The sequence below is a fragment of the Ailuropoda melanoleuca genome, chromosome 10 (genome assembly GCF_002007445.2).
Source record: "Ailuropoda melanoleuca isolate Jingjing chromosome 10, ASM200744v2, whole genome shotgun sequence".
Lineage (NCBI taxonomy): Eukaryota > Metazoa > Chordata > Mammalia > Carnivora > Ursidae > Ailuropoda > Ailuropoda melanoleuca.
This window is the reverse complement of record NC_048227.1, coordinates 1,628,546-1,651,899: the sequence shown is the minus strand read 5'-3', so window position 1 is coordinate 1,651,899 and position 23,354 is coordinate 1,628,546. Positions and strand designations below refer to the sequence as shown.

The window sequence follows — 23,354 nt, the reverse complement described above, 5'->3', positions numbered from 1 at the left end:
TGGCAAAGAGTAAGAGGCACCCCAGAAAGGGAGGAGGTAGGGACCCTCTCTGTTCCCACAGCCCGTGGAAGGAGGCGGCCGACGACCGACGAGGACCTTCTCTGCATCACACCGAGTCATCCCCCAGGTGGCCCCCAGGTCGGGCCCAGCTGGCGGCAGGGGAATCTAAAAGGGCGTGTGGCTGCCACAGGAACCCGCTCCCACAGTCTCTGCAAACACGCCTGACAGCCACGGACACTGACCTACAGTGTAATTATGCGCAGAACCAAGAATAAAGAAATGCAGAGGTGGGCCCTGCCCTTAATGACCCCAGCACCCAGTGAACTTGGACACCTGTCTGAACATTCTCGAAATATTACAGTGGGGGAACTACCACGACAGGCAGACGCCAAGCACCATGCTGATGGTGGCTGGAGAGGCATTTCAGAACCGTTGTTTCAACACTGCGGCTCGTTTCGGTGAAAACCAGTTACTCAAAACCACAGCACAGGATTGAAACCCGTGGTGCACTTAACACACCTGAAGGAGATTTGAGACTGTCCCAAATACCGTCTTGTTTTCCCAGGACATTCTCCCAACTCACCCCTAGCACCGCGACACGGACTTCACACGTGTCCCCACACTGATTCAGTTTATAGAAAGTGACCAGGTCAGGTATGACTCAGCGATCCACTTCTGGGTACTTACCAAAAGAACCGAGAGCAGTGACTCAAACAGATAACTTGCACACCCATGTTCACGGCAACATTGCTCACAACAGCCAAGAGGCAGAAGTGGACTGGAGTTCACTGATGGCTGCACGGACGGCACAACGTGGCCCAGCCACCCTGCAGAATATCTCCCGGACTCGACACGGAAGGACGTGCTGCCACCGGCTGCCACAGGGATGGGCCTCGAGGACAGTAGGCTGAGCAACAGAAGCCAGAGGCCAAGGGACAGACACTGTAGGATCCCACCTCTATGAGGACCCTGGAGTCATCAGAGTCACAGACACAGAGAGTAGGAGGGTGGGCGCCACGGGCGGGGGAGAGAGGAATGGGTGCAGGGTTTCACTCTGGGGAGGTGAGAAAGTTCCGGAGCCTGATGGCTGCACAACGGCGTGACGGCCCTAATGCCCCTGAAACAGACACTTAAGTGTTCAGATGATAAATTTTATGTTCTATGTATTTGACCACGATAAAAATACCGGCGGGGGATGTTACCAGGTCAGAGGAAAGGTCTGTGTTGTGCTCTCCTGAATTCTCCCCGCTTCTCCTTCATCGTATACACGAGTAACAGTGGCGCAGGCGGGAGCCCGTGCTGCGAGGCACCGTGAGAAAGCTCTCCTCTCCGAACACCGTCACTCCTCCTGTCTCCGTCACCCCACTATCCCTGCGCAGGCCCCTTCTGCACGGGGCGGCTGCCGCCGCCTGCTGACCAGCCTCCCGGCCCTCCGCTCCTCACCCCGATGCCACACTGACCCCAAAGAACCCAGATTCCTCCATCCTCAAACGTCCACCATGGCTCATTGCTGCCGAAGTGATATCTCAACTCCGGGGCCTCACGGTCCGGGCCACCAGACACCACACTCACAGCCCATCCCCATCCCTGCGGGTGGCGGTGAAGCCACCGGGTGCAGATCCCAACTCCTCCTGACCTCTGCCGTGCAATGTCCTCACCAGAGACAAGAACGAGGGGACGTGGAATGACACGTGAACCCATGTGGCAATGAACGCCAGTGCTCAGTACCTCCTGTCTCCGGACACACCCTGCACCCGTGCTGACGTCACGTGTTCTACCACGGACGTTCGAGCCGCACCCCATCCTTGAGGCCGGGCTCACACGCTGCCTTCCTCAGGACGCCCACCTTCACCTCACCTCATCTCACCTCCTGACGCTCTGTCCTTGTAAGGCCTTCGGCCCGCTGGCCTGGGGCCGGGGGTCCCTGCTCTCGTCTCACACCGTAGGGTCACACGGTTCCCCAAAGGCAGAGCCATCCTGTCTGCCTGGTGCTTGCAGTGCCATGGCCAACTACGGGGGGAGCAAGTGTCCCAGGATATCCCCAACGTGATGGCTCTTCAGTGACTCTAAAACCGGACTCAAGTTTGGGCATCTTTGCTGCCAACTGTTTTATAAAAAGGAGAACTTACAGAAGGGAAAGTGGGTGGTTTCTGGCCCCGTGGAGCCTGGGTCTGTGAGGCGGGCACCTAGAGGCCACGGGCTCAAACCTCAGTGCCATCTTGAAGCCATCAGAGCAAGGACACCACACACCAAGGAGAGCTGGCAGGAGGACTTCGTGCGCGGTCTGCTCCTCGGGAACTGGGCCTCGAGGACCAGACGCTCCAGATTAAGGAGACAAGGTCACACCTGAGGCCCACACACCGCGGAACGACTGCACATTTCCCACCAACTACAGGGCCACGGCCCAAACTGCTGATCAGTCTAACCTGATGTTTGGAGAGAGCATTCCTGGACCAGCCCACGAACCCCTCTACTGAGTCGGGAGCACCAAACGTGAGGACCCCAGGGTCAGTCACGTCCTCGAGGGGGAAGGTCACCGGAGCTGAATCCCCCAGCCAGTCTACGACGACAGTCCCACCCAAGCCTCACCTTGCTGACAGCAGGGAACAGAGTCTCAGGACAGACTCCTATTCACACCATCCCTGTGACAGCACATCCATGATTCATAACCTTCGAGCAACAGCCGCGGCTAACGTCCTGCTTCTGCGACTGGGGCCTGAGGTACGGCCTCAAGCAGAAACCCCTTTCTAACCGCTTTCCCTTCTCAGAAATATCAGACGGTCAGAGAGCTCATGCTCGCGCAGGATCTGTCCGCTACCCTTTTAAAAACACACGTGAGGCCTGATTTCAAACGTCAGTTCCTCCTTTTTGCTGAAGATGACCATGAACATTCCCTGCCCTCCCCCAAGCGTCTGAGGTCAAATCCCTCAGGGCCCCATACCGAGCACCTGGAGCCCTACCAGAATAACCACGAAAGCAGGCGGCAGAAGCAGGTGTAACCTTTACTCCATCCTCTCCTCCACTTTTCATATTAAATATCTGAAATATATTAATCTTAAAAAACAATATTAACACAGTACTCAAGGAATATAGGCAGTGGAGTAAACAGTAAGTCCAGATTGCAAAATCGTAGGTGATTTTAAAAACCGGAGTGTGGGTACGGTCGATGCCGGGCGTCTCCAGCTGCCTCGTCAATGGACCATTGTGGAACTGCACCACGGGTCAGACCGGGAGGGAAACAAAGCCATAAAAAAATATACGCGGCAACGCGCCGCCCCGTCCTCGAGAGGAAGGTCGTGGGACGGCAGACCCTTCGTCCAGTTTGAAGAAACACCACCAGCCCCGTGTGCTTTGGTGTCCGGGCCTGTCCCCTGATGCCTTCAGTCTCTAAGCAGGTTTTCGGGCTTGGGGTAGCCGAAGAGGACGAAGTCGGCCTCGTAGAGTTTGTAAAGCTGCTGCCTCCAGGCCAGGGGAATGGTGGCAAACCAGTGCTCCTCCCAGCTGCTGGCAGTCCTGTTCCGGTAACTCGGCGGGAAGTGAAGGAGCTTGTCCACCTTCAGGAGCCGCAGGAGCTGGGCGGCGTCCTGCTCCAGGGTCTCCAGCTTTCCCACGAAGTCGTAGTCGATCTGGCAGGGGTGGCAGAGGCGGTGCACCTGCCGCCAGTGCTCATTGAAGGGCGCCAGCTTCTCGGTGCGGGGGTCCAGCAGGTACTGGATGAAGTTGGCGAAGGACACCTTGAGGCCCGCGCTGAAGGCCTCGCTGACGGACGCGGGCAGGCCGGTGCGGTTGGCGTACATCTTCAGCATGGGCACCGCGAACTTGCGGTAGAACTCCTCGTTCTCCAGCTGGAACTTGCTGCGGAAGGCCGAGATGAGGCGGACGAAGGGGTCGCGCACGAACAGGAACTTGGTGTACTTCTTCAGCTTGATCTTCATCAGGTGGCGGGAGAACTTGCCGTAGCGACGCCAGAATTTGTTGAAGGTCAGGTGGGTGCTGGAGTTGTGCACGTACTCCCGGGGGATGTCCAGGGGGTCGCGGTAGGGGGCACCCCGGTCCAGCAGGCTCTCGCTCAGCACGATCATCACGCGCTTCCAGTTGGTGCAGGCCACCTTGGGCACGTAGCAGTAGATGACCCCGTGCCGGTCGTCCACGATGAGGTGGTTGAGCTCGTAGTTGGGAATGTCATCGAAGGAGCGCTCCTTGGTGGGGAACACGAAGCTGGCGTTGGCGCAGAGCCCCCTGAGCACGCTTCTCCGCTCGGCCTGCTGCCCGCCCGGGGCCGGGCCCTGCTGGGCGTCGCGGGTGGACCAGTCATAGCCCCTCACGCTCTCCTCCGCGTTGCTCAGCACTGGCCTGCTGGAGGCCGGCACGGAGGGCTGCTCCGTCCTTTTGCCAGAAAGGGCGTTCTGCTTCAGGCGGCCACTGAGCAGCTTCTGCAAAAACACGTCCACGTCTGACATGAACTCCTTCTCTGGCCCGTGCGCGGGGGTGGGCAGCGGCTCCAGGGGGTGCGGCCTGGGGAAGGAAGTGTGCAGGTAGAAGTGGGCGGTGCCCACGTTGTCCCAGTACACGATGATCAGAAGGACCATGAAGACGGACCCCAAGACCAGCCACAGGCGGAAGAGCCGGGTTTGGGTCATTCTGTCCACGGACGGGGTCCGGGGGACCCTTTCGCCTGGATGCTGTCACGTCAACTTCATGGAGCCGGGACACTGCTCTCAGGACCCTGGAAAGGTAACACAGAGCTACGTTAAAGACTATGGTCCAGCTAGGGTGTCCTCTTGCAGTGTGACTCCGACAGACGGGGCTGGCTGATGTCTCGGACCTTCCGTCGTGGTCCGTGTCCCTGCCCTGCCCCTCACACCTCCATCCTCCATGACTTAGGCCTTGTGAGGCCGCCTGCTGAGCTTCAGCCCCTCCGTGTAATAGGACCAACGCTGCTTCTAACGCTGCTTCGAAGGGCCCAGAAGGACGCTGTGGCTGGCGAGGTCGCTGGAGAGCCTTTGTCACCGAACTGACGAGGGGGAGCTGACAGACCAGGCTCGGGCAGGGACACAGACCCTCGTGGGCAGCAGGTGCCGAGGAAGGAGAGGCGGTCAGCGAAGCAAAAACACGAGGTTAAAGTTGAATGCATACGACAACTTACAAAAATGCTAAAGACGTCCCAGCCCCTGAGGAAAACCCTTTGCTGTGCACACTTAATGCAAATAACCACATCAGAGAACAGGCCGCTGTGTGTGGCTGACGCGTGCTGGGCACCGTGCACCGTCTCTGCCCCTTCTATGTGGAAGGGGTGGAGCGCACTCGAGGTCAGAGGGGGGACAGGGACGGTCCACCGGGCAGCTGAAAGGGGGCCCATGCAAGAGCTTTCCAGACTCTAAGAGCACTGTTGGTTCCCCCACAGAAGAGCCAGACAGCGGCAGAGCCCCGGCCGGAGATGGGGAAAGGCTGCCTGATCTTCAAAAACAAAAGGGTGGTGGGAGGGCAGGTGCAGAGTGGCAGCTGTGAATGTCAGCGGGTGCCTGGTCCGCACCCTGGAGAGGTCGACCAGCAGGCCCACCAGCACGCCCACCGCAGGCCCACTGGCTCACACACGGGGAGATGCAGGCCGGACGACGCATTTGTGGCTCCCTTACAACTTCCACTAAAGGCTGTCCTCGACCACAGCCAAGGTCAACACCAGAAACGCCAGAGGAGCCCATCCTTGGGCCAGTCCTGTTTGACCAATATGCTGACCACCAATTCTGTCCCAGGCACTTGGCAAAGTGCTAGGGACACCACAGGGAAGACACAGCGTCCGATCGAGTGCTGGGACAGAGAAGCTGCTTAGGCTGCAGGTAACCCCAGGTGGGTACGCTTGCCCGAAGAGGGGAGGACGCACAGTCACGCCTCCGGGGCCTCCCCTGGTTCCGCTCCTAGTTCCACCTGGAGGGGGCCGCTCCATTACAGATCTGCCCACTCACAACGAAACAACTAGACATGTGACACAACCAACAGGCACAGGAAGGCTTGGAAAGGACAGTCCAGGGACCTGGCTGCTCGAGGAGCAACAGGAGCACGAGCTCCCAGGGTTCCTTACTGCCTGTCCCACGTCCCAGAGGGCGCTGCCTCCAACCCTCAAGGACCAACAGGCAAAGGAAAAAGCTCCAAGAAGAGCCTCTGAAGAAGAGCCCAGGCGAAAGACGGGCAAGAGTGGCTGCGGTAAAGGACTGAACCTTGCCCACCCTGCCCGTGCCTCCAGGCCCTGCCTGACAGGAGTGTTTACTGGGGGCCTTAGACTAACAATGTGATTGGCGGCTGGAGGGGCTTTGGGTCCCAGTGTCAGCCCGACCTCAGAGGGGCTGGAGGCTGAGGTCAGCCGTTTGATGACAAAGCCCCAGGAGAGGCTGGACACGAAGACGTGGGGGGAGGACTCCACGCACGCGGTCCCCCATCAGTGGAAGCTGGAGTCGGTGTTGTCCAGCCCTCCCCGGGAGGGGACAACTCTTCCCCTGCGTCTCTTCTGCTGGCTTGTAAGCTGAATCCTTTGCTGTGATGAACCATAACGGTGAGTACAATACCTTCCCATGAGCTCCGTGGGTCCTTCCAGTGAATTATCCAACCTGAGGGTGGTCTTGGGACCCCACTCCCCATTTAGTATTGGTGTGAGGACTGAGAAGGTCTTCAGAACTGTTCCTAACCTTACGGTGACCTAACAACAGAAACATCTGTTTGGAAACACCTGCTTTACTTAGGCCAGACACCAGTGGAAAAGCCACCCCCACCGTCACAGTTCGGCAGGGCCTGGCAGGGAGCCGATCTCCCCCACTGGGCACCAAAAGGCCGAAGAAGATGGTGCAAAGCGGGGTCGTCGCACTTGGACTCCCCTCCCCTTACAACAGGAGGGCCCGGCGGGGAGCTGACCTCCACCTCCACACTGGGCCATCATCACTGGGATGGACGGATGTGGTAGGAGGTGGTGTTAGCTGGCACTCTGCTTCCTGTCCCACCAGGATGGAAAACGTGTCACACATTAATCAACAGAGGTTAGCCACTGAGGGCCACCTGCCAGGGTCAGCCTACCCCCCCAGTCTGCTGCCAGATCCCCCAGTGTGTGACTCTGCTTACCTCTCCCCCAGGTGGCAGTCCCCCAAGCCACCAGCAGGGCTGGCCCGCCCTGTCAGCAGCGAGAGCGGAACCTAGATTCAGAAAGATGAACAAATTAGCTGGAAAGAGAAGTTGAAAATCAGAGCTGGACACTGAGACTAGGATGAACGTCAAACTTCCACCCGTGGAAGGGGAGCAGGCTTATCCTGTGCGGCTGCAGAAGACAAAACTCAGACACGGGTCCAGCCTAACGAAAGAATGGATGCACTCCTACCAGGTGGCCCGAACCCAGAATGTCCGTTTTTAAGGCATACTGGGAGCTCTGTCAGTGCGGGCATCAGAGCAGATACGGACGGAGCACGTCTTGGGGTGCTCCAGGGACAGCCCCCATCTCACACGCTGACTTCTTCCTGTCCGAACCTCTCCGAGTCTGTATTCCTTGAATGCATTTGCCAATGTACCTGGGACCTGATGCATTTTCACTAAATGAACCTAAAACTTCACAAGGCCGAAATCTGGAAGCAATCTCCACCCACCTGTGCAGCTGACGTTTACGCTCAGTTCATTTTGGTATTTCATGGAGAAAGTAACACATGCTCCTGGTACAAAGGTCAGCATACAAAGGGTAGTGTGGGCTTTTATACGAAAGGTGCTGAAACAGACAAGTGACAGAGAAAAAAGGACATTCTGGTCATGTCACCTTCATCAGTCCTTCCTGAGCCCCCAACACTCTCAGCGCACCCCTACAGAAAAGGCAACCCAGCCGGGGGCACGGAGAAGCCTGGCCGACCCCACCCCGTGGCGGCCCGTGGCAGCCCACAGCTTCGTGTACTACCACACGGGATGAAGGCAGTCACTGCGCCGTGAAACCCATGAGAAGCAGAGGTGCTCGTGTCTTACACGGCTGCTGCCAGAGGTCGGCGAGCTCCCTTTGAGGGTGTCACAGGTGTGCGTGGAAGGATGCTTATAATCACACAACGTCACAGGCTGTCTGTAAAATTAGATCATAAGCACGTGCCACTGAAGTTTTCAAAACCATCCCCTCTGGAGGGTGTAAAAGGCTGAGTGCTTTCTAGAGATGAAGGTGAAACCAAATCAAAAAACAAAAAAACAGGGGCGCCTGGGTGGCTCGGGTGGTTGAGTGTCTGCCTTCAGCTCAGGTCATGATCTCAGGATCCTGGGATCGAGCCCCACATCGGGCTCCTAGCCCAGTGGGGAGTCTGCTTCTCCCTCTCCCTCTCCTCCCTGCTTGTGCTCTGTCTCTCTCTCTCTCAAAATAAATAAATAAAATCTTTAAAAAAAATAAATTAAAATTTTTTTTAAAGTTTTGCCGAAGGCTGAGAAAGCGGCAAAGGGGAAAAAGTGACTGAGAGGTCACATGATTTGAGAGCTTGGCTTCCAGTTTTAAGATGAAGACTCACAAGCACCGTGGACGGGGTGCAGAGTCCCCGAGTCCCATCCATGGGCACAGGCACCAGCCACACGTCAGGGACCGCGCCTCCATGTGCGTACTGAGAATGCCAAGAGCCAGGTAAGTGAATTATGTGGTTACAAGGGAGAATCTAAAATTACAAAAAAAAAAAAAAAAAAAAAAGAATCTAAAATTACAGCACATGATACATGAGCAACTCCCTGTGCTCGTTTCTTAGCCACGCAGCAGCACACGCACGCTGACGAACGCCAGGGCCCACAACGGACTCTCTTTACTAATCATTTCCTATGACTTCAGTTTAATTGCAAGGAAAAGGCACGGTCGATTGTTTTTAGGATCATACGATATGTACAGATAATGCCTTTTTAATAGAGGAGCTGCCCCTTAAAGGGCTCGTACCACCAAGTGCCGGGCGCTCGGAGGAGCGTGCTGCCCTCGTACGTTCCTTCAGGCCCTCTGCACGTGACCTCAGGGCGGGCAGCATGACCCTCTGACAGCTGAGGAGCCCGAGGCCCAGAGGTGTCACATCAACATCTGGATTCAAGCCTCACGCCAGAAGTCAAGCCCCATACACGCTCCCGCGGCTCTGCTGCTACACGTCCTCGTTCTTCTGAACCGCTCTGTGCGGTGTACGTGGCGCACGAGCGCGTGCACCGACGTCACGCTTCATGGGCAGTCTGATGCCCCGGGTGCACACATGCGCCCACGACGCCATCACCACGGTCAGAGAGTGAACCCCTCCATCGACCCCCCGAGCTCATTCCTGCCCCTTCACATCCTTCTCCCCAGCTCATCCCTCCCCTCCAGCCACTCCTCTGTTTTCCGTCACTATAAATCAGTTCGCATTTTCTAGAGCGTTCTATAAATGGAATCACACAGGATGAGCTTTGAGAGTCATCCGCGTGGTTATACAGATCCACAGCTCCTTTTTTCTGGATCAGCGTGGTACTCTGCTGTAGGAAGCATTTACATACGGCAGTCCTGCTAGGACACAGGCTCACACACATCCACCCCCCTCCCCCCCCAGGGACTGAAGTCACACGAGCAAGTGTCTTCTTAGTCCAAGTTCAAGCTGGGGAACAGAAGGGGCTTAGAAGGATCGTGCTTCCTGAGAAGCTCAGTGCCAACAGGTGCGTGTCTGTCACGCACGGGCGCGTGTTTCCTGGCTTCTCTGACCCAAGAGATGTGGAGGTGCTGGTGCTGGAGGCAGAGGTCAGCCGAGTGAGCCGCCGTCAGCCTGCAGCGAGCCCTCCGTCTCCCGTCGGGTGAGTCCGTAACCCAGCAGAGGGGAAGCAGACACGTCTGACGTTCCTTTGTTGCCTGTCCCGAACGTGGTTCTCTTAAGTTCAAAGAAAGCTTGTCTTCTCTTAAGTCACTCTGATTTTTTCCTTATTTGGTGTGTTAGCACCAAACGCTATCATCTTTTAGTCTTTCATATGCTCAATGTCTAAAGTTTTGTTCTTAGTCCATAAATGACCTACGGAAATAGCACTGGGCACGGTGAAGCACTCCAGCTGAGGAGCGAGGAGCCCCGTTCAGGTCCCGAATTTCTCACCGCCTGGCCCTGGACCAGCAGCAGGTCACGGGGCGGCCCCCAGGGGGCTCTTCTCATTCATGCAGTGAACCTACGGCTTATATCGTAAACAGCGTGTCAACTAGCTGATTATAATGAGGCTCATACCTTGCATCATGCAGACTAGACCACTCAGTGGGCCTGTGGGTCGTTGCAGGGAGCGTTCCCGGCTTAGGGGCTGGCCATCAGTAAGCAGGGACTGCACACAGAGAAGAGGGCCCCACCACCACCACCCAGCCCCAAGAAAGTGTCGGCAAACATCCCTACGCAGCGGGCGTCTGGGTGATTCTGACCTACTGCTTCATGGCTTTCTGTATTTGTTTTTGTTTACACTGAGCATTGATTGGTTTTTACTATGAGAAAAAAAAAAACCATTTTTCCTTTTACAAAAGATACACGGCAATACAAAATTAAGGCATTAAAACACTGAAAGAAAAAAATCAACCAATTGAATGTCATACAAATTAGAAACTTCTGTGCAACCAAAGGCACTATCCACAGGGAAGATTTCTGCAGAATGGGAGAAAATGTTTGCAAATCAAGTATCTAATGAGGGCTTAATATCCCAAATAAATGGAGAACTCATAATGCTCAAAAGTAGAAAAACATCAAACAACCCAATTCAAGAAAAAGCAAACAACTTGAACAGATGTTTCCCTGAAGACCTGCAAATGGCCACGAGCGCGTGAGAAGATGCTCCCCGTCACTCATCCTCAGGGAAACGCAACTCAAGATCACGGTCAAGTACCACCTCACACCCATCCAGATGGTTCCAATCAAAAACAAAACAAGACGGGCGCCTGGCTGGCTCAGCCCGTGGAGCCTGCAACTCCTGATCTCGGGGTTAGGAGTTCGAGCCCCACACGGGGTGTAGAGCTTACTTAACAACAAAACAAAAACAAAACCAGAAAGTAAGTGTTGGTCAGGATGCAGAGAAACTGGAACCCCCGGCCCTATTAATGGGACTGCAAACCGGTGTAGGCACTGTGGCAAACAGGATGGAGGCTCCTCAAAATATTAAAAATCGAATGAGCATATAAAATGACCACACGATCCAACAATCCTACTTCTGGGTCTATATTCGAAAGAACTAAAAGCAGGGTCTCAAAGCGGTCTTTGTACAGCCGTGTTCACGGCAGCACACTTCACGACAGTTAACAGGTGGAAGCACGCCAGCGTGCACGGAAGGGTGAGTGCTAACAAAGTGTGGTACGCACACACACACGTACAACCGAGTATCGCTCAGCCTCCAAAAGGAAGGAAATTCTGGCAGCTGCTACGACGTGCACGAACCTACAGGCCTGCTGCTGAGTCACAAAGGACAGATGCCGTGTGATTCCGCTCCTATGAGGTCCCTAGAGGCATTACGTTCCCAGAGACAGACTGGAAGTTATTAGGGGGCAGGGAGGGGATGGAGGCGGTCAACTGTTCAACAGGGACAGAGGATCGGTTTGGGAAGTGGAGATGAGTTCCAGAGACGGAGGGCGTGATGGTTGCACCGTAAGGATGTGCTCCATGCTACTGTATGCTTAAACATGGTTAAGACGATGAAATTTATGTTATGTGTATTTTACCGCAACAGAAAAATTGGAAAAGAATGAATTAGAGCTACAACAGTGGACCTGGAGGAACGGATGAGAGGTATTGTTGAATAAATAAAGCAAAATGCAGGAAAGTGTGCAAAAAATAAACACACGAATCAAAGTAAATAAAATGTACAAAGACAAGGACGCCTTTAGTAGGGAGGGAGCTATAAGGAACAAGGCTATAAACCTAGAGCCATAGCGTCACCTCACAGCCCTGCACAAAAGCTCAACGGGCTGCCTTTACCTGCAATTTGTTCATCAAACAAATGTTAAAAGTTTTAGAAACATACGATGAGGGGGTGGGTGCATGACAACAAGACAAGCCTTCCCTCTGGGACACCCAAACCCTGTACGTCTGGCTCTTCACCAGTGACACCGGTCCTGGGAGCCTCGTCTCGCCCTGGAGTCCTGCCCCAGACCCAGACTGGCTGCGGGGCAAACGCTTCTAGGCCTTTCCAAACCGAGGTGATGAGCACCTCAACCCCAAGCTGAGGCAGCGCTTGCCGATGAGGCTGAGGCCACGGGTCGTGTTTCACGTCAGGGAACAAGGGCAGGCCTGGGTGTTGTCCTCTCTAACCTCAAACAAGCCACATAAACAGCAGTTGTGGAGACGAGCGGGTTGTGCGAGCAGTGCCTGGAAAGGAAGGGGCTGTGCTGCTCAAACACGCGCCACGGCCCCTCGGGCCTCCAAGAGAGAGCAGAGACACGAGCATGACCGCGCAGCTCCGCCAACAAGCTGCACTTGCTAAAATGCAGCGGGGCGTGCGCAAGCCTGGCCCAGGCGCGGAGGCAGCGGGAGCCGGGGAAGGTTCCAGGGAACACTCCGCAGCCTTCTGGGGAGGAGGGTGGCACCTGGCGTGAGCCAGCTGAGAACTGAAGCCGGGAGCCTGCGGATGCAGAAGCAAGTCAGGGAACAACACTGACCTCCCAGTAGCATTCATTCAAAAAGTAAGGGCGGTATCTCCAAACACGAATCCCCCACGACTTCAAAAAGCCGTCCCCAAAAAGCCTCTTGCTTCCAAAGCAGCAAAGCCCGAAGGGGCTCCGCGGAGGAATGACTGACGGTGGGCTGGCCGCGCCGGTCCCCGGCTTCTGCCTCCAGAATGAGACGCGACAGCAAGGTGTCCTCCGGCAGCTTCACCCATGGGGGCTGGTGTTCTGCAAGGGCTCTGTCGGTGCCCTGTGTGCGCTGATGGAACAGTCAGCCTTCACGTTAGCGCTCACCGCAAACGAGGCGGCCTCAGCTTGGGGAGGGGCTGCTAAACACGCCTCTTCACCCGGACACGGCGGCAGGGGCCCCACACCGGCTGCCCTTCAGGGCCACGAAGGGCGGTCTGCGGCAGCCGGAGGGCTGAGCTCCCCCGCGTTCCGGCGTGTGCCATTACCGGGAAGAGCGGGCCACGTGGCCAGGCCTGCATGAGGACCTGCGCGGGGGCACTTCCCACACAGTCTGTAACAGACTGATGACCTTACAGGGCATCACACAGCATTCGGAGGGTCTGTGAGGGTGTTCTTGGTTGAGACTGACCTCCAATTCAGCAGACTGAGTCAGGCAGACGACCCTTCCCAGCCTGGTTGGGCCTTGCTCCATCGGCCAATGGCGTGAATAGAACAAACAGGTGAAGGAGACAGAATTTCCTCTCTGCCTGACAGTCTTCGAGCTGCGACAGAAGTCTCCTGCCCTCAGACTTGGACTCGGGCTGGAACATACCATCAGTTCTTCCTCGGTCTGAACTTCTCGGCTTCTATAATCACATGAGCCAATTCCTTAAAATAAATCTCTTTACACACACCCTACGATTCTGTTCCCTGGAGAACCCTAATACATATATTTGCTTTGTCACTTGGACTGGGGTATGTGTGTGTGTGTGTGTGTATGTGTGTTTACTACGCATTAGAGACAGGAGTGATTGAACCAGTGAGAACTAAACAGAAAGTGTTAAGAAACGGAGGGCACCTGGGTGACTCAGTCAGTTGAAGGCCTGACTCTTGGTTTCGGCTTGGGTCACGATCTCAGGGTCGTGGGATCAGGCCCTGCGTCAGGCTCTGTGCTCAGCGTGGAGTCAGCTGGAGATTCTCTCTCTCCCCCTCTGTCTCTCCCCTGACTCGTGTGCATGCGCTCTCGCTCTCTAAAAATAAATAATCTTTTTAAAAAAGTGTTAAGAAATGGATGTAAAGTTAGTTGCCATGGTGGAAAGCAATGTCAAATGCACAGAATTACAGCCACTACCCAATACGAGTATTCCAGAGGGAGAGGTTGAGATTAATTTTTTCCCCATATGGATACCCAGCTGTTCCAGCACCATTTGTTTAAAAGACCGTTCTTTCCTGATTAAATCACTTTGGCACCTCTGCTTCTCCTTTTCGTTTTTAATCAGGTTTATTGAGGTCTGATTTACATACAATAACGCTCAGGCTTTTTAACTGTAGAGTCTGATGAGTTGGCAAATGTACACCACTATTAAGGTACACTACAGTTAAGATCCAGAACATTTCCGTCACTCTCAAGTTCCCTCCTCCTTCCCCAACACGCAGCTCTTGGCGACTACCAATCTGTTTTGTGTGCTGGTTCTGCCTTTCCTACAATGTCACCTACAGGAAACCATGTAGGACGCAGGCTCTCCCCTTCTCAAGACGCTTCTAAGATTGGTCCGGGCTGTTGCTCTCGTCAGTAGTAAGTTCCTTTTTTATGGCTGAGTAGTATTCCGTTATATGGGTATACCACTGTTTACCCATCTACCAACTGATGGACTTTGGGGTTGGTTCCCTTTTTTGACCACTGTGAATAAAGCTGGTATCAACTCTGTTTGGATACAGATCAGATTCTTTTTTTATGCTAAGACTTTTTAAAAGTCAGAAAAGCTGGTATTAAAAAACATCAAGCAGACTTTTCAGTTCCTAGAAGGCTCTACAAGAACCATACAAGTAGATACGCTACAATAATGCTCAGGGGCTCTATTTAAAGACCAATCAAACTGATCACTAAAATATGATATACAAATCTTAGATTATTGATGATTTTTCAATTATAAAATTTTAAGGGCTCAAGGGATTACAGAAAGTTTGCAGGATACAAAGTTAATACACAGAAATCAACTGGTTTCCTATATACCACCAATGAACAAGTGGAATTTGAAATTAAAAACACAATTCCATTTATATTACAATTCCCCAAAATAAAATATTTAGGTATAAATCTAACAAAATCTGTGCAATCTGTATGGAAAGCTACTCCATGTGTGTGGACAGAAAGACTCAACATTTGTCAAGATACCAGATCCTCCCAACTTAATCTATAGTTTCAGTGCAATCCCAATCAAAATCCCAGGAAGTTATTTTGTTATTTTCAACAGTTTCTAAAGTTTGTACGTGAGGGAAAAGACCCAGAATAGACACCACAATACTGAAGAATAAAGCTGGAGGACTGACTAACCGACTTCAAGACTTATCACAAAGCCACAGTAATCAAGAGTATGTGGTATTGGCAAGAGAACAGAGAAAAGATCAATGGAAAAGAACAGAGAGCCCAGAAATAGACCCCCCATAAATACAGTCAACTGGGCTGTAGCAAAAGCAACGCAATGCAGCAACGACAGCCTGCCTCAATTATGAGTGCCGGAACTGGACAGCCACACGCAAAGATAAACACGGAGGAGAATCCTGACACAGACCTTACTGCCTTCACAAAAATTAACTCAGAGTGGGGGCGCCTGGGTGGCTCAGTCGTTAAGCGTCTGCCTTCAGCTCAGGTCGTGATCCCAGGGTCCTGGGATTGAGCCCCGCATCAGGCTCCCTGCTCAGCGGGAAACCCGCTTCTCCCTCTCCCTCTGCCACTGCTTGTGTTCCCTCTCTCGCTGTCTCTCGCTCTGTCAAATAAATAAATAAAATCTTAAAAAAAAAATTACCTCAAAGTGGATCACGGACCTAAATGTACAGTGCAAAACTATAAAACCCCTAGAAAATCACAGGAGAGAACCCGGATGACCTTGGGGGTGGCGATGCCTTTTAGGTACAGCACGAAAGACTTGACCCATGAGTGCAGTGACTGTGCACACGAAGATGGGTACACGAATGCTCACTGCAGCTCTATTCAGAGCAGCTACGAACTGAAAACAACCCAGAGGTCCTTCAACAAGGGCATGAACACATGAACCGTGGTGCACTCGCTCAGCGGAAAACTACCCGGCAGTAAAGGAGACTGAGCCACTGATTCATGAATCAGTACGTGCAACACCAATGAGCCTCTCAGATAGTACACCGAACAAAAGAACCCAGACACAGAAGAGTACATTCCACGTGATTCCACTTACAGGAAGTTTTCAAAAGGCAGAAACAGGGACAGTAGGAAACTGGGTGATGGAGATATTCGATTGTTTTGACGGCAATGGTGGTTACACAGGTGGACGTATTTGTCCACATTTGTCAAACTACATTTAAAAAGTGTGCACTTTACTGCATGTAAATTATGCTTCAATATATATGATTTCAAGAAAAAAAAATGTCAGCAGCCTTATTAAGTCCATCTCCAGAAGCTAAATCTTTCCAATATGAACACCACGTACTAGCTCTCACCAGTTTCCACAATACAGGATGCAAACGTCAGCCCCAGAAGTCCTACAGACATTTACAGATTGGGAGGAAGAGGGACGGCATTCTGGGGCCCAGTCCAGTCTCTGCTGAGTGGCCTGAGACATCACCTCAAGTCTCAGTCTCAGCTCCTCGCCCACAAAACCCCACCGACCAAGGTCTTTCTGCTAACCAGAGCTACTGAGAACATGAACATGATAACACACGAACTATTTGGTAAAATATTAAGCCACTCTCTTTGGACTAGGCCACTGGCCTTATTTATTTTCCCATCTTTATTGGGCCCTCAAATATTTGTATTCTATTAATACAACGTTATTTCTTATTACCCATACTTTCTACCAATCGCCGATTATCACCAAAGAAGTCTCTATGCTTTCAACTGATTTTATCATAAGTACAACAATGGCTAATATGTTTTCAAAAGTAATAGCGTAAGGTCTTACGTATATTAATTTATTTAATCCTCACACTAACTGTGATAAAATTGGGGCAAAACCTTCAGGCAACTTGCCCAAGTCCACATAGCAAGTGCCTGTGGAGAGCTGGCATTTGAGCCCAGGCAACTGACTTAAGAGCCCACCTTTCCAACAACCAGCCCCTGGCAGCCTCTGTAGTAGATATTCGTGCACCCCTGGTTGGGTTTTGGTAGACACTCAAATTTTTATTACTTTATTTCTGAGAGAATTTGCTTCTTCTTGTCCAAATAACCAACTTCTGAGCATTAAATCAAGTGACACGGACTTCATTAAGAAGTCCAAGAATGTTTCCAGTTTTATTTATTCATGCAACTGGCAAAAAGACCAGAAACTACCCACTTCTTTTCCAGCTTTGCAAACACTATATAAAGCAAAGAATTCACTGCAGTTAGTGACTACATCACTGTAGTCAACAGAAATTTGGAAAGTTTCTGAGTGGTCTCAACATTTACTCTCTGCTCTGTGTCTGCCTCTTCGGAGCTGGATTAAAACCCCCGCGGCAAAGCAGACTTTCACCTGACGCCACCAGCACTAGCGTTCATCTGTCTATAGAATTAGTTCATTTGTATTCAGTTAACCCTGAGAACTACATCTGACATATCCACATAAAAAGAAGTAATACACGGTCACATGGATGAAACAGAAGGTTAATGTCCATCCCAGGAGACCTGAATGAAAATTGAGCCCAAAGTTGGCCTTTGAAGGAAAGTAACTTCCCCCCTGGAGCTGGGCCCAGGGCATGGAGGGCTATCCGCTCACACTGGTCTCTTGGTCCCTGGTCCCTAAGCCCCACTGATATCTCCATGTAGATGGGCTCTTAGGGCACACATACCAGTCCCGTGTTCTCAAACTTCAAATTCTTAGAAGACAGGGAACGTATCTCTTGTACCTTCTACCTTCCTCACAAGACCCACGAATTCGCGGCATGGCTTTTGACTCTGGAGTCCAAACGAGCGCTCATTTCTCAGAGTTAAGTTAATTTGAATAAACTATTTCAAGGGAAAATAAATGATGACAAATTTCATCACAATTAGTTTAAAAACCCGCATGGAGCTTTACCTCCGAAACATAACCAGACTCTAACCTCTTCCAGTCCCTCTAGTGCCCACCCTCCCCCCCTCACCGCACCCTGGTCCAGCTGGCATCGGCTCTCACCTGCATGACTCCAGCTGTCTCCACCCTGCCCTCTGTGATTGAGCCCATACGACCCATGTTCAACATGGCAGCCACGGTTATTTCCTAAGTCAGACCATGCCACTTCTCTGCTCAGAATCCTCTGATCACTGGAGTCATTTCCACTTCTTACAGTGGCTGCTGACAAGCCCTACCTGATGGGACCCCACACTCTCATTTCTTCCATTGCCCCAGTCACTCGCCCCACTCCAGCTGCAATGGCCCCCTTGCTGTTCATTGGCTCCCACTGCCTGGCCCGCATCCACTGTCCTCTGCCTAGACGTGCACGCTGGGGGGAATCCGGTGGCTCAACTCTGCACTTGCTTCTGATCTCTGCTCAGAGCTCACCTCACTGGCGAGGCCTTCCCTGGTCACTCCCCATGCTGCACTCCCCATCATCCAGACCTGCTTTTCCTCTGTGGCGTGTGTCATCACCTCCAATATTACACGTTCTTGGGCTTACTTGCTCACTGTCTGTCTGTCTGCACTAAAATATAAACTTGAGACGGCAGGTGGCCTCAAGGCTTAGTACAGTGCTTGTATACAGTAGGTACTCAATAAGGAGCTGGTACGGTAACAAAAAACAGATAAACACAACTGACCCTGATTTTATAATTTCCAAAACTCGGTGACGGGGAATGAAGAGTTCACAACAGTCCTCTTTCTACTTTTGAATATGCTTTAAAATCCCTTTATAGGAAGCTGAAAGAAAAATAAAATAGCTCGAGAAAGCACCCACGCTCTGCTGTGTGACCACAGCCAGGACACAGGATACAGAGAACAATGACAATAATGAAGAGGAAATGAACAAGTCAACTCTCCGGGCTGAGGAAAAGGGCCCGTGAGTGAGGCCGAGCACCAAACACGGGCGAGATTCGGGGCTCCTCGTCCAGGGGAGCCGGAAGCGCAGTGCGACTGCCTTTTTCTTTACCGACGTTATGCACACACGTGTAGACGTGAAAGAACGAAATCATGCTGGGGAGCTTACCACAAACCACAGCAGCCCCTGTCCCTTCCCTTCACCCCCTCCCACCCTGTCGGCTGAATCGTGGGTGCTCCCCGCCCCCTCTGAAGAACAGGCTTCTGAGCCACCACTGGACTGGCTCTAGGTATGGGCCTCCCCCTCAGCGCAGGTGGAAGCGTGGTGTCTCCTCCCTCCCCCGGCCCCTCACACACCCATGCCCTGCTCACCCCCACACCGTCTCCAGACAGGCACACCATCGTTTCAATTAGAGCAATATTCAATGTTTACATAAATTATTATCATTGTGCAAAGGCTGTTCACAGCTGAGCCTTGCAGAACACCGTAATTATTTCTCTTTTCCTGCACAACGGTCTATTTTCCCTGGAACTAATAACAGTCTTATGCTCTCATTTGCTTTGTGCTGCATGGACTCATCACTAATCCAGCCCCAGCCCTGCCAGCTGTCCACATCTCCTCTCCAGATGTTCCAGCCCGTCAGGTGTCCTGTCAACTTCACCTTCCCCAAGAACTCTGTCCCGGGGGGATCTGCCCCGGACAGGTGAGCACGCTGGCCTCCCTACCTCCTCTCAGAAAAGCTCCATCTCCTCTGGCTCTGTCCTCCTAGATTCATCACCTCATTTCGGGAGAGCAAGCCTGTCAGTCACCTCCTTAAAGTACATGAGATGTGAACTTTTTTTTTTTAAAGATTATTTATTTATTTATTTGACAGAGAGAGACAGCCAGCGAGAGAGGGAACACAAGCAGGGGGAGCGGGAGAGGAAGAAGCGGGAGAGGAAGAAGCATCGGAGGAGCCCGATGTGGGGCTCGATTCCGGAACGCCGGGATCACACCCTGAGCCGAAGGCAGACGCCTAACGACTGCGCTACCCAGGCGCCCCCGAGATGTGAACTTTTGAAGCATGCCTGAAAATATCTTTATTCTACTCTCCTTTGCGCGAGTATAGAGTTCAAGGTGGGAGATCTTTTCCTTCAGAATTCTGAAAGCCATGCTCTCTTGCCTTCCACCTTCCAGAGCTGCTGTGGACAGGTCTCCAAGGCATTCTGCTCTGTTCTGTGATGACCTGCCAGTGGCCTGTTTTTATTCTTTTTCGAGAAGCTAGCACAATCTTCCTTGCCCCAGAGTTCTGAGATTTCACAACAATGTGCCTTGGAGTGGGTGTGCACATCTCTCTCTCCATCCGCACTCTCACTACCCAAATTCTGAAACCGATGGCCTCACATGCATTTCCAAATAAATCCCTTGTTTCCCAAACTCTCACTCGTTACTGTGGAAACTCGGCATCCCTCACTGTGCAAACCTGCTCCCCACACGGCAAGGACCCACACCGGGAGCTGAACAGACGGGAGAGCAAAGGACACCTGCCTTTTCACCCGCAGTGCCGGCCACCTGGAGGGCCCCTTGCACACAAAGTTTTGGCTCTAGGAAATTCTCTTGCATTATTTTTTGGACAGCCTCATCCTATTTTCTCTCTTCGTTTTTACTGAAACACATTATTCAGCTGTCAGCCTCCTGATCTGATCCTTTCCTTTTCTTTTTTCTCTCACTTCCCATCTTTGCATTCAGGTGCATCTTCCCCCAGCCACGCAATTGTATCTTTCACCACCAACTGGGCTTTTTATTTCTGCCATTGTGTTTTTTATATCCAAGAGTTCTCTTTTTGGTTCTTCAAGTGTTCCCCCCACTTTTTTTTTTTTTAATACAGCAGCCCGCTCTTGTCTCTTGCATACAGTAGTTCCTTCTCTCTGTGTGTGTATGTTAGCGAGGGTCTGCTTGTTCAGTCCTCTTCCTGCACACCCTCCACGGCCCACAAGTGTGCGCTGGGGTCTTTACCTTCCAAATTAGAGGTGTCTTCACCTGTCCTTGGTTTTCTGTTTCAATCTAGTGGTAGGGCACTGGAAGAACTTGGAAGCTTTGAACCTTGGGGGGTGTTATTAAGTATGAGCTTCATTAGGGAGGGATCCACCCGAGCCTCCTTACTGGGGACCCCCCGATGTCACTATTTTTAGGTCCTTTCTTCTGAGCTACTCACGCTCCCCAAAGACTCTTCCACTCTCCTGCCTGAAGAGAGAAGTGCCAGCTGGTGGTGTTCTGGGCGCCACCGACTCTGCTCACTGCATCCCCCTGTGTTAGGCCTAGCAGCCACCCCTCTCCCCAACCCAACTATGCCTGGCATTTCCCACTCCTCTCTGAAATATTTGTCAAGTTCTCTAAACAGTCACAGAAACCACCACCTTGGCTAATGTAGGAAGGACGGAGCTGCTGTGCCCGCTATCAGGAGGCCCATCTACTGGCAAGTGGCTGAAGAACCAGCAGCCCTGGCCACAGCCGCAGCCACACTAAGTAGGTGTGAAACCAACTGCTAGCTTCTGAAGAGAAAGAGACAATTAAAAAATCAAAAATAAGATGTAAGTTGTGGTTTTTTTAAATGATGAACTAGCTGTATCTGCTTCAGCCTCGAGACCTTTCTAGAAGACAATCAACCCCAGCTGTGGTGATATGCAGTAATGGCCATAAACTGCAGGCCCGGTGTCAGCCATGAGACACGCTTCTCTTCCAGCACCTATCCCTTCCTAGCTGGTATTCCCCGGGCTTCTTCCCCAGCCACTCTGTCTACGACAGGGTGTCTCATCCAGGATGGCCCAGAAACACCATGAACTCTGCAAGCCTAAAACCCAAATGCCCCTCCACACCCACTCCAGCACTTTTCATCACAGGCACCGGCTCTGTCCTTCAAGCAGCAGAGTGAGAAACCTTGGTTACTCTAGTGTTTTTCCTTATCCCTTCGCCACACCCCACAGAGTGCCACACACTGTGGGTTCCCCTGCTTGCTCTAATCTGATGACCCCACCACTCTCTCGGCCTCCGTCCCGAAGACATTCTCCCTACAACGGCACTCACCTCGGTCTCCAGCTCCTCACACCCTGAACCCACATTCCCTGTTGCCCCTAGCAATACTTTTCTGAAACACGGACTTATCACATCCCACCCAAAACCTTGACCAACCCCTCACTGAAAATCAGGACAACAGCCCAAACTTTAGCCCTTCGATAAGAAACCTCTTTCTGGCCTTAGCTTCAGCCTCAATCCTCAAACCCCCTCTGGCAATGATCCAGAGACTTGCAGCCCCCCCCCCACATCCCATTCACTTCCATGTCTCCACATGCCCTGCGGCCTCCACTTGGAATGTTCTCTCCAACCTTTACTCGTCCTCTAAGGTCCCCAAATCCGTCCGTCGTCTCCACCATGGAAAACTCCAACACCAAGAAATAAACTTCACTCTTCCCCCCCTTTCTTTATTGTAAATAATTGCCTAGATGCTCCAGTCACGCTGCGTTATAATCAGCCTAACCTTATTACCGGCAGCTAGCCCAACTTGACATCTTGCAAATGATCAGAGGCTCAGTGTTTGCTGAATGAGGAAGCCAGCACACAGTAACAGCGAGCAGTATTGTGGGCCTGCAAATAAAAGCCCAAAGTCCTATAAACTAATCTGTAAGAAAACGAACCACGAAGCAATTCCATGCAGATGCGGTCTGAACGCACAGGAGCGCAGCCTTCCTGTAGCAATGAGCTAGGTGTGGGCTAACGCTATTGCGGTGCGCAGATTGCAACATGCAAGTGCATCAAACCCGCCCTTGTAACACCTTCATCCTACACAATGTGTGTCAACTCTACTTCAACTGAAAACAACGTCCTGACATCCCTGTGTGCTCTCCTCCTCCCCCCAGACCGCAGCCCTGACTCACACGCCCCACGCCAGGTGCTCACGGAGAACGGGTTGCACTGTGTCCTGCGCGGGGGCAGGCGAGGGCCCGCTAAGCCGGTTCCCCGCCGCCCGCACCCACACTTTGGCGGGCAGTACTTTTAAAGATGCGTCTGCATGCCCCCGTTCATCCCGGGCCTCCGGAGCCGGTCCAAGTGCAAGCATAGAGTAAATAATTTAATAAATCGCGGACGCACTGTGGCTTGCTGTGCTCCGCGCCAGCGGAACCTCTGCTTGCGCCAATGGCTCGCCAATGATGCCCGGTGGCCAGAAGCCCGAGAGGGAGATGGAGGTACCTCTGTTAGTGGCCAGTGCACGGCTTCCTCGCGCGGGAGAGGCTGCCCCGCTGTTTCTGATTAGAGGGTCCCTGGAGGGCCACCCCTTCAGGCCTCGCGGCCCCGCAGCGGCCGGCCTGGGGTCCCCCGGGGCGGGGCCGCGCAGCACAAGCCGGCGGGAGGTGCCCGCAGCCCTCCAGGAGGGCGGGGGTGAGCGGAGGGGTGGGGACGCCCGCCAAGCCCGGGGTCCCCCTCAGGGCCCTCGGCGCACTGCAGCGTGGGGCCCGGCTCCGAGCACCGCGGAGCTCGCGTCCACGCGCCCGCGGCACCCCACAAGGGGACCGGGAGCGCGCCTGCGGGGCGCCCCACCCGCCGCCGCCGCCCTCCAGCGCCGGGAGCCCCGGGGCTCAGAGAG

General features: G+C 52.9%; 1 protein-coding gene across 6 annotated transcripts in view; it reads right to left on the bottom strand.

Moving 5' to 3' along the window:
• Positions 1 to 2,983: 2,983 nt before the first annotated feature.
• The window catches only part of CHST12 (carbohydrate sulfotransferase 12), a 22,125-nt gene continuing 1,754 nt past the window's right edge, over positions 2,984 to 23,354 (bottom strand). Inside the window, exons 1-3 of one of the 6 annotated variants that reach the window (XM_019792965.2) lie at positions 7,623 to 7,862; positions 7,108 to 7,178; positions 2,984 to 4,726 (exon numbers count right to left, since the gene is read on the bottom strand). In XM_019792965.2, the coding sequence (XP_019648524.2) occupies positions 3,381 to 4,640 (1,260 nt within the window). In that variant the 5' untranslated portion in view covers positions 4,641 to 4,726; positions 7,108 to 7,178; positions 7,623 to 7,862 and the 3' untranslated portion in view covers positions 2,984 to 3,380. Of the gene's footprint in view, positions 4,727 to 7,107; positions 7,188 to 7,622; positions 7,863 to 13,205; positions 13,642 to 22,960; positions 23,218 to 23,354 lie in introns of those variants that run through there. The other 5 variants (XM_034669710.1, XM_034669711.1, XM_034669708.1 and 2 more) reach the window with 5 other exon arrangements.